General features: G+C 39.7%; 1 protein-coding gene across 2 annotated transcripts in view; it reads right to left on the reverse strand.

Moving 5' to 3' along the window:
* Positions 1-12369, reverse strand: part of P4HA3 (prolyl 4-hydroxylase subunit alpha 3) — a 1158229-nt gene that overhangs the window by 875963 nt on the left and 269897 nt on the right. For both annotated transcript variants that reach the window (XM_044073397.1, XM_044073396.1), the window contains exons 2-3: positions 5693-5847; positions 4210-4433 (exon numbers count right to left, since the gene is read on the reverse strand). In XM_044073397.1, the coding sequence (XP_043929332.1) occupies positions 4210-4433; positions 5693-5847 (379 nt within the window). The remainder of the gene's footprint in view (positions 1-4209; positions 4434-5692; positions 5848-12369) is intronic.

Raw genomic sequence — 12369 nt, forward strand, 5'->3', positions numbered from 1 at the left:
ACCTCTTATCATGCGTTCCGCCCCAAAATCCGGACAATACCAAGAAAGGAGGGGGTATCCATATTCATCAAAGACACCCACACCTCAAGACTGGTGGCAACGCACGATGCATCGGAGACCATCCAGGTGCAATTAACCATAGGCAAGACTGCTCTGCAAATTGTAGCATGTTACAGGCCACCCTCACAAACTCAGGAACCTCACATGGCCTTCCTGAAAACACTAGAGGGATAAATGTATCACCAAACACCATCATACTAGGTGACTTCAATTACCCTAATATAGACTGGGAACACTACTCAAGCCCAAACACCCTAGCCCAAAAGTTCCTGGAATTCATAAACTCAAATGCCATGGAACAACTAGTCACCATCCCCACAAGAGGAGAAAACATACTTGATCTCATCATCACGAACATGGGAGCACAATGTTCAACACCGAAGTATACCCTCACTGGTGAGATCAGATCACAAACTAATCTCGCTGGAGGTCCTCATCCCACCCCACCTGAAATAAAAAGACCACAGTAAAGAACTTCTCAAAGCCGACTTCACACTTCTAAAGACTAGAGTGGTCTCCTTTAAGGCCCCGAGCCGACGGAAAACAGTACTCAAGCCGCTGAATCACTTACAAATGCCTTCTACCAGCACCTGCAGGACTGCATGGATAAGGCAATCCCAAGCAAAACAAAGACTCTTTGTACCAAAGGCAAGCGTCCACTCTGGTGGACCCCAGCCATAAACAAACTCTACAATAAAAGGAGGAAGCTACTACAAGATAGAGCAAAATCCTTAAAAGGTAAGACACCCTTGATCACTATAAGTAAAAACTAAGAGCTCTCATAAAATCATCCAAAGCAAATTTTGAGAGAAAAATAGCTAAAGACTCAAAAGACAATCATAAGGCCTTCTTTAGCTATGTTAGAAACCTGGGAGGAAACTCCCAGATATGCTCAGAACTAGTTCAAAATGATGTGAAGATTACTGATCCTACAGACATTGCCAACATACTGGCTGACAGGTTCAGTGCAAACTTCTCCCCTCCCCAAAAGGAGAGATATCTATACCAAGCGATTGCAGCCCCCAAACATCTCCAACGCCCAAGTGAGAACTGCTCTCTCCAAAGCAAAAACACAGCATCCATGGGACCTGATGGTGTCCCCGGCTGTGTGCTCCACGAACTCAACGAGGAATTAAACCCACAGCTAGGACAGCTGTTTAATCATAGTCTTACCTCTGGATACGCACTCCAGGAGTGGCGACTGCAACTGTGGTCCCACTTCACAAAGGCGGTGCCTCCACCGACCCTGGAAATTACCGCCCATTAGCTTGACAAGCCTTATCTGCAAAGCCATGGAGAGGATCATAATGGACCTCATAAATAAAGACATAGGGAATTTGCAGACTTTGGATCCATCCCAGTTTGGCTTTGTCAAAGGCAGATCATGCCTTCTAAACTTGGTTGACTTTTTCAAACAGTCACCAAAGCCATTGATGAGGGAAAGGCAGTCCATACAGCCTACCTCGATCTGGCGAAGGCCTTTGATACAATACCCCACTCGGGTATCATTGAAAAACTCATCAGCTTAAATGTTAACCCATACATCACAAGATGGGTTGCAAACTGGCTGAGTGACAGAACCCACAGGGTCAGAGTTGCTGGCGCCATGTCAGACTCAAAGCCTGTCACAAGTGGTGTACCACAGGGCTCAGTCCTGGGCCCACTCTTGTTTGGCATCTACTTTTCCAAGTACAAGCAAACACAGGAGGGTTATGGCTGACAAAGTTTGCAGATGACTGCAAACTGGGCCATAGTAGAAAACACATCTGACACAGATATCCTTCAGAAGGGTCTCACAGAAATGGATAACTGGTGCCAGAGCCATGGCCTAAAGTTAAATGCCAAAAATGCATAGTCATACCCTTCGGGAAAAACAAGGTTACCCCTAGCTACCAAATAGGTGGCAATCCACTGAGTACAGAAGAAGTTATCAGGGACCTGGGGACCCAGGTTGATAGTAGTCTGTCATTCGACACCCATGTAGCTAAAGTAGTTAGGAATACCTTCTACATTGCCCACCTTATCATGAAGGGATTCTCATCTAGATCAAGGGAGGTCATAGTCTCCCTATACTCATCACTCATCAGACCAATGATTGAGTACAATGCCCCATTCGCAATGTATCTGACCCGACACTTGCAGCAGCTGGAGAGGCCACAAAAGTTTCTCACCAAAAGGATAAAGGGTCTCAAACATCTGTCCTATGCTGCCCGACTGAAAGAACTCCAGCTCTATTCAGTCGCTGTCAGCTTGCTCAGAGGTGACCTTTGCCTAACATACAAGGCCATGTCAAACCCAGATTTGATGAATATGCTTCACCTCAAAAATCTAGATCCGTCAGAGCCACAAGGGCGGGAGACTTAAACCTCGACACGGCTATTAATAGGACGTGCTGGAGGGATAGATTCATCACCCAAAGACTCCCTATGCTGTGGAATAAAATCCCGGTATATGTGAGGCAGAGCACCTCGCTGGCCTTGTTCAAGAGAAATCTTGACCAATGGATGGGAGATCGCAGATATAACCCAGGGATTACCTCAGTGTCACTGCTCAACAGAGGCACAGCAAAATAATGGGTATAGTTCCCCATACTAAAGGGGTGGCGTAAGCCACAAAACTATGGGCTAGGCTTGTAAATGCCCTCGGGCAGATAGCCTAGTATGAACCTATGAACCTATGAACAGGGAGGAAATGCAGACTCCGCACAGAAGGCACCCCAGCTGAGAATCGAACCAGAAAACCTCTTACTGTGAGGTGGCAACGCTCACCGCTGCACCACCGTGGCTGCCCATAGATATATATATTGGTCTACTTCATTTGACCTAACTTTCATTTGCCCGACACTCAGTTTCCTGACCCCATTTGACTGAAAGCTCATTTGCCCGAAAACTCATTTGCCCGAAAACTCATTTGACTGACAACTAGTATTAGCAAGAAAATGGAATATGCCCCCCTCCCCACTGTAGTGCGACCCTGGAGTTAGAATATATAGGTAGGTGGGGTGTGAGGGGCACAGCCCCCCACAACGGGGGGTGTGGGGGGGTGAAGCCCCCCACTTACTTTTCTTTTACTAAGCAATATTACATCAAAAGTTAACAATATCATATGAAATGAAGTGGGGGGCTTCACCCCCCCCACCCCCCTTGTGGGGGGCTGTGCCCCCACCCCCTACCTATATATTCTAACTCCAGGGTCGCACTACAGTGGGGAGGGGGGCATATTCCATTTTCTTGCTAATACTAGTTGTCAGTCAAATGTGTTTTCGGGCAAATGAGTTTTCGGGCAAATGAGCTTTCAGTCAATTGGGGTCAGAGTAATGGTTGTCGGGCAAATGAAAGTTAGGTCAAATGAAGTAGACCCATATATATATATATATATATATATATATATATATATATATATATATATATATAGGAAAATTAAAACGGGCAATCAGAATACAGCCTGATACCAGGCCGGAAGTAATCTGAACTCTTAGAACAAGAGAAAATGACCTTGTCTGACAAGATAATCACTAGTAATGCTCCAAAATTGCCTTTAACACTGTCAAGCTAAGTTGTATCCAGTTAGCAAAATGCACTGAAATTATCAAAAGAAAGTGTTGTCTCAGATGTTTTTCAACAATTTACAAACTAAAACATACTTCTGTGGTATTTAAAGGTAATGAAGAGTGGAATTAAGTCCAGTAAAAACAGACCAGTTTCATTTCCTGCAAGAGCTCAGATACACATCTCATAGGACTTCAGCGAAAAGCTAAATAAATTAGATCCTTTCCACGCACAGTGAGTAGGTGCCCCTGCACCTAATCTGAGGTCAGTGTATGTTTATGGAACATTACAGAGTGTGAGCATTTCAGTAACTGGGGATTTCAGGCATTGTATGCTTCAGTCAGAATCTACTTCATGTGAAAATGATTTAAGTGATAGACCATATGAATGAATAACTCCCTCTTTTAATAATATATTTCTGCAGCTGTCATTTACGGTCTCTCAGCTGTTTTAAATAAGTCATTTATTTTGCACAGCTGAGTAACAAAGTCCGTCTCTCTGCATTATTCTTATGAGGCAAATTAAAAAGATTATTTAACTGGGTATCTAATGGTATCTTCACACTGTCGCATATTTTAAAATAAAGCATCACTTCCTTTACCTTGCCAATGTGAAAACAATCATCTGCTGACAGAGTAAGAGGATTCGCTGGACTGTAGATGACTTGTGCTTTGTTACCAGCATGTCTCTGAAACTGCCCGTTTACAAGTGCCTTTATGTTGAGGGAGTAAACATCCTGCAATCGCATCAGACCTTTTGCAGCTCCTTCTAGGTCCTCAAAGGTGGGTAGTTGCCACTTCAGTTTCTCATAGTTGTTTTTCAGTGCTAAAGACAGTAAAAAACAAAATTAGTACTAGGGCATTACTTTACAACTTGACAGTATGACACATTAACATGTAACTGACACAGTTAATAGCAGAAATAAAATATGGCGTGGAAATAAGGGTCAGTAAATGAAACTGCTGACATGATGGTTCATTCCTAGCAATCTGCTTGTATGGCAGTGTGAACGTGTCTTGTGATGACATGAGCATATTCATTCTATCAGAAAAGGAAGATGAAGACACTGACATTGCAGTATTCTAACTGTAGCTGCCCAAAAGATGCAGAAGGTACATTTCCATCTGTTACCCACACATGCACATAAACAAAGGCACATTGTGGCCATTGCAAAGGCAGCTGAAGGAAGGGTTCCTCATTCTGTTGGCTGTTCTGCATCTGCTGGGGTAGTTATGAAGAATGACTGTGAACTGTAGCCATGATGGACTGATGGATGCCACAATTATAGATGAGTGTTCTAAACCAGGAGGGTGCAACAGATGGAGCTTTACATGAAGTGTGCCCTGGTGCAGATCTGATCTCCCTGGTGAAAGAATAAATCTGCTTCCTCTTTATTACAGTGATGATGATGAAGGTGTGTTTTACAGCATAACATCACAAAACAACCCCTTGGAATGCACAAGCTCACGTACAGAATCCCAAAAGATGGTTGTTACACAAAAAGCAATGTCACAGATTTTTCACAGGCAAAGTTGAATGTAAACAGAAAGTACATTTTAGATATGTGCTTACATTTTAGTTCCCTGTGATAGAATTTACTTTTAAATGAAATGAAATCTTTTTGTGTCACAACTTACAAACAGCCATATAAAACTACCAGTGCACAGATGTTTTTTTTTAACTGAGGGTATAACAGCAGTGTGTTATTTACATGTGTGTGACCTGTAGAAGGTGTGCTGTCTGCACACCTTCCCTGTGTCTATGCCTGCTTCATTTCAGCACCATTTTCTTCCCACATACCAAAGACATGCTAGATGGTTGAAGAGGTTCTACTCCAAACTGCACCTATGTGTCAGTGTGGAGTGAATGTGTGTATTTGGTGACAGAATGGGTCCCTGTCCAGAGTTGACTCAGTGAGTCACACCCATTACTTAACTAGATGGGGACTGACTCCTCATGACCCTGAACAGGACAAAACATAACATACGGTGGAAAATGGATGAACGAACAAGAGAAGCTACAGCTATGATGCCGTCACAAAGAATAAACTATAACAGATTAAACAAATATAGGTACTCAGGCACCTTCCACATTGTCGATGGCTTCTGTACTATGAGCCACATTCTTCCATTCTTTGTGCAGTCGCTTTATCAAGGTGTAGGCTAGCAAAGGGTTTGCCACAGCAGCTGTAGACCTGTCGTAAATATTGGCATGTATACTCTGTACTTTCTCATAAAATCTGAAAAATAGAGTAAAACCATGTGACTAACAAGCAGTACTACATGTCTACTTAAACAATTAACCATGTATGAAAAAAACAGAAAGAAACAAATTTCTGGAGCTATAGTCATGCATTTCTTTCAACTCAAGGGTTGTATCTGATCACGAGGAATGAAAAGTGCAGCATTACCCACCATGTCATTGTACACAGGCCCCCTTCATGGGGTGGGAATATCAGAAAAGAATCAGCTGTAACTTTAGGATGAGAGAAGAAAGGGGGGGTACTGTCGATGAGGACCTTTAACATACCAGCTGAACTCTTAACTGCAACACTTTGTCAGTATCCTCAACAAAGAGCAAGATCATTTATGAAGCCCTACAAGGGGGCAGATGACCACTGGACAGAATAGTCTTAGATGTGGCCTTCTAAAATTACAGGGAGAGAAGGACATTGTTATTTATATCCTAAATGAGTAAACCCCCTACATACAGGTTCCTCTTCTCAAGGGTGACACAGGGAAATGTCCAGTTATTGACTTGGTCAGAGTCACACAGTGGGCATACAGAGACTGAAAGAATAAAAAAACGTAACTCTAGAATGAAAGTCCTCAGCAGTTCATAGCCTTATCTCTATGTCTGAAACTGTTTGAGTAGCTAGAATCTGAAACTTGGAACTGGGCACACGTTGAGCTCTCACCATCAGCTGAACTACAGAAATGAATCTAATAAAAATGACAGGGCCAGACATTAGATGGGTCTTTGCAAAAACAATGCAACATTACCATAAAGTCTGTACCATAATGAAGGTAGGGACAATGAGAAAGTATAACATCTGACACATGAGAAGCAGCAAACCTTTGCAAAAAATAAATATGTAGGTAAGCACAAAATAATGTGGGTAGCAAATGAAATTACATGAAAAGGAAGGGAAAGCACCTAGCAATCATGGAGTAAAATGCATACACAGCACCACCAAGTAAAACAGAATGCAGCTGCAAATGCAGTCTTAAATGCAAAGAGTCAGACAAAAAAATGTCAGCTGATCCATTCCAGAAGGAAGAAAAATTATTTTATAGATAGACGAATAAATAGAAAAGTGATGAACAACAAAGTTAAATAAAATGCAAGAATATTTTTTGGTGAAGGGCAGTGAAAAAAGCAAGGCTGAACACTAGTGTCATATGTTCTTGAATGGAAGAGGAGAGACTCACCCAATCCAGCCAACATGAGAACACAGAATAATGGATTCAGCTGTTGTTCCTTTACAGAAGAAAAGGTCCTAATGGAACTGGAACAGTTATGGGTATACAGGGCAATAACCAGTACTGGGATTTTCTCCTAGACTACTGAAAAAATGAAAGTAAAACTAATAACAGCACTTAGTAATATTTTAAATAAATAACATGAGTTACCTAAGGTTTCAGATGAATTGAAAAGGCCAGCTGTGATTAGAGCTGGATCATGGTCAAATGGGGCCATAGGCAAGGTAATGAACGAGCCCCCCCCCCCCCGCAGACATTTCAGTGTCCCACTTCTTTCCTCTCTCGATCCAGTTACCATAATCATTGCTAAACCTGCCTGTGTGCATATCATTTTCTTCTTTAGTTTTACAGTGATTACAGAGATCTGTATTTACAAACTTTTATTTCAAATGTCATAGCACAAACACTGATGGCCATTTGCTAAACAAAACTCATCAGTCTCACATTGAAAACAGATTTAGCATGAGCAACTGTAACCTTCTCTTCTCCTGTTAACTCACATTCATTGAAAATGCATTGAAATTCCCATTCCCTAAAAATGCATCTGGCCAGTGGTGGATTAGATGTACTTTGGGTCCTGGGCTGTTTTTGAACTGTGGGCCCCCACCTACAATTTTAAGGCTATGCATAAATGCACGTGACTTGTTTGGTTCATCTGATTGCTTTACATTACATTTTTTGTTCAATACAGAAATGTGTGTTAAATTGTGTTTTAAATTTCTAGTTTTGAAAATAGTTTCCAGTAATCAGATAAAATGTATGAAACAATACTGACAAAAGTACTTATTTCAGAACATTCCAATCACAAAACACCACTCCAACTGTTGTCATTATAATCCACAAATACCGTACTCAGTGATTATGGACACTTTACTGACTGTTTATTGTAGATCTTGTGTCTAATTGTGATTAAAAATAGCCACAGTAAAGTATTCCAGTTTGTTTTACCCAAATGCACACTAGTCCTGAAAAGACAGACTAATGACAGTTTAACTTTATCAGCTCAGCAGGGTCACTCATTTTATCCACAGACATCCCTCAGACCCAGCAATTATAGTTATGTTGTTGACTGCATTCTTCTCACGTTTGTGTCAAAAAATTATTAAAAATAATAATGATCAAAGTCAGACATTTCAAATCTGTTTCACACAAGTACAGTAGCCAAAGTTTTCCAACTTAAATCATACACACACACACACACACACACACACACACACACACACACACATACACACTCATACACCCACACACATACACACACACACACACATACACACACACACACACACACACACACACACACACACACACACACACACTCATACAAACAGACACACACACAGACACACACAGACACACACACACACACACACACACACACACACATTAGTCCAGCAAAGCCAGATGAAAGACTTTTAAAAATGACTAGATGGTAACAGTATAAGGTACTTTTAGGGATGCAGTCCCGGAGACCATTAAGGAACCTAACCCAAATCCTCAGTTGCTCCAAAACACTGTCTGGGTAAGTGACTTGCTCAATGTGACACAGTAGGTAAATGAAGTTGGAAAGATTCAAACCCTGCACCCTTGTCACAGGAAGCAGCTCATTAACAAGTCAGTGCCTTGGTCCTCTACACTAGTTTCCAGAGTAACAGCTTTTAATTAACTGCAGAAATGCTTTATAATCAGATCTTGTAGAGTACTGTATCACACTAGTATACAATAATAATGACTATGTAATGGACACCGAAGATCAGGAGGTTCTGATCATCACTCCAGATAATGCAGACTACATGACCTGACAAATGTCAGTTCCTTTGCAGTTTCTGAAGGCTGTAAAAGAGGTACTGCAAAAATATATTATTAAAATGCACCATGTTTAAACTACTAAAATGGTACAGATTTGGACTGCATTTAACAATCCAAACCTGTTAATTAATTAGTTAATTCATTAGTGCAGTAAATAAAGCAAAACAATTAAAGGCAATATAAATACTGTAGCAGCTTTCATTTCAACAGCCCACAAGTCATACAAAAATCAGAAATACTACTGCATGCAACATATATGTGAGGCAGAGAATACATGCTTTAGCCCAAGCATTTTACAGAGAAACTTTGAACTTTAAGTGAGCCTAAAGTAAGCATTTTTAAAGTGACGGACAAACAACCATTCTACACATCTCACCAACACTATTCCCTGTAATAGTTGCAATCAATGCATTTATATCAATACAGATACACAGTTTAAGTTACCAGCTACAGGGCATATTTTCACCTTCCATACTGGCACATCCTGTAGGACAGACAATGTTGTATACCTAGCTCAGTGCGGTGCCTGCACAGCTTTCTATATAGGAAAAACAAACAGACAGCTAAGAGAGAGAATAAGGGAACATAATTACAGGATAAGGATAGGAGATGGAAGGAATGCCTTGGCTAGACATGTTAGTAAGAAAGGGAGTCAACATACCTTCACATTTTTTGTCATACAAAACATTATACACACCTTGAGGGGAGGTGATATAGAAACAACCACTCTAGAACATGAAACTAGATGGATCATTCGTTGTAAGGCTGATCACCCCCCAGGCTTGAATGACAAGATTAATATTTATCCCTTTCTTAAAAAGAAGGGATTAGGAAAGACTTTAAAGTAATAATATTCACTCTACTTATTATGTTTATAACCATTAATATTATTATTTCTTGTGAAATATATTGTTAACACTATGATTACGAAGCAGTATGATTATGGAATGCATTAATTGTAGTTATATTTTTTGTTTACAATTTTTGTCCATAATTCTTACTGACATTATTTCCATGAATCATAATATGTGGACGTCTCAAACACAACAAAGAAGTTGTATGACTATGGATTACATCAATTGCACTTACTAATATTGTTTGCTCACATTTTCTATTGACAGTATTTTCATGAAAAATATTATATGGACTGAATAGGTATTATAGTTTCAGTCAATGTACATACTGTCATAAATCCATCTACATTTGTATCTTAAAACTATGGAATTATCTATTGGCATACTTATTATTACCACTTTTTAAACATACTTAAAAAACTTTTAAACTATGCATAGTCAACTTTTTAAAGTCTATACTTATGGTAAAAGCCTCAGTATTAAGCTCTGCCTAAACAATGCATTTTGTGATTTAAGATTTACCTCCATCTGGTGTTTTTAGCTAGTACTGCAATAGTTTGAAAGTATGCTACGCTATTTTAGATAAATAGCAATACTTAAGCAGTTTTTAGACAGATAAGTCATTTATTCAATAACACTATTTGCAATAGTGTAAGTTTGAATATGTGAATGCTTTTTAACATTTTGTTAAAAGTATCGTCTTTTTAAAAATTTTTTAATTGAGCGTAAATTGTTTAATTAACTTGATTATTTAAGGGCTGTGCCTCACAACTAGCTTTGTACAGTCTGATGAAGCCCTCTATGGGTGAAAGCGCTCACTGATTGTAAAATAAAGAACGTTCCTGTTTTTATGTGGAGCTATTGTTCTTTCTGGACGAGTGGACTATTCTTACATTTAATGTGTCAAGCCGTTGTGTTCCTGCGACACTGCTAAAGGTTTATCTCTGTTTTACACTTTAGCAGGAATACTTATTTTCCTGGTTGGGACGCTAAGCCTGTTTGAACTTTACTGACTGTTTATTATAGATCTTGTGTCTAATTGTGATTAAAAATAGCCACAGTAAAGTATTCCAGTTTGTTTTACCCAAATGCACACTAGTCCTGAAAAGACAGACTAATGACAGTTTAACTTTATCAGCTCAGCAGGGTCACTCATTTTATCCACAGACATCCCTCAGACCCAGCAATTATAGTTATGTTGTTGACTGCATTCTTCTCACGTTTGTGTCAAAAAATTATTAAAAATAATAATGATCAAAGTCAGACATTTCAAATCTGTTTCACACAAGTACAGTAGCCAAAGTTTTCCAACTTAAATCATACACACACACACACACACACACACACACACACACACACACACACACACACACACACACACACACACATACACACTCATACACTCATACACACACACATACACACACACACACACACACACACACACACACACACACACACACACACACACACACACACACACACACACACACACACACATTAGTCCAGCAAAGCCAGATGAAAGACTTTTAAAAATGACTAGATGGTAACAGTATAAGGTACTTTTAGGGATGCAGTCCCGGAGACCATTAAGGAACCTAACCCAAATCCTCAGTTGCTCCAAAACACTGTCTGGGTAAGTGACTTGCTCAATGTGACACAGTAGGTAAATGAAGTTGGAAAGATTCAAACCCTGCACCCTTGTCACAGGAAGCAGCTCATTAACAAGTCAGTGCCTTGTTCCTCTACACTAGTTTCCAGAGTAACAGCTTTTAATTAACTGCAGAAATGCTTTATAATCAGATCTTGTAGAGTACTGTATCACACTAGTATACAATAATAATGACTATGTAATGGACACGAAGATCAGGAGGTTCTGATCATCACTCCAGATAATGCAGACTACATGACCTGACAAATGTCAGTTCCTTTGCAGTTTCTGAAGGCTGTAAAAGAGGTACTGCAAAAATATATTATTAAAATGCACCATGTTTAAACTACTAAAATGGTACAGATTTGGACTGCATTTAACAATCCAAACCTGTTAATTAATTAGTTAATTCATTAGTGCAGTAAATAAAGCAAAACAATTAAAGGCAATATAAATACTGTAGCAGCTTTCATTTCAACAGCCCACAAGTCATACAAAAATCAGAAATACTACTGCATGCAACATATATGTGAGGCAGAGAATACATGCTTTAGACTAAGCATTTTACAGAGAAACTTTGAACTTTAAGCGAGCCTAAAGTAAGCATTTTTAAAGTGACGGACAAACTTTTTTTTTTAACTTTTTGAAGCTAGATGGCTCCCCAAGACAGAACCAATTAAGTGCAGCAATGTGTATTTTATAGATGTCAGGAAGTGGGGACGTAGCAATGAAGGAAACAAGTTGCAGGACAGCAGGAGAATCAGTGATGGTGGATTCTGAAAGCTGGAACAGGACAGGTAAGGGGAGAAGTATTTTCTGTAAAAGTGAAGTAGATTGTCCTGGTATGTTCTCTGAAATTTAAGGAATAGAGGGGTATTAAAGGTTAGAGTATAACAATGTAGTCAAAATAAGAAGAAATGAGGGTTTATTTGGGAAAAGAAACAAGATACAATGTGGAACAGATA

The sequence above is a fragment of the Protopterus annectens genome, chromosome 5.part1 (assembly GCF_019279795.1).
Source record: "Protopterus annectens isolate FY-2018-M chromosome 5.part1, PAN1.0, whole genome shotgun sequence".
In the NCBI taxonomy this organism is placed as follows: domain Eukaryota; kingdom Metazoa; phylum Chordata; order Ceratodontiformes; family Protopteridae; genus Protopterus; species Protopterus annectens.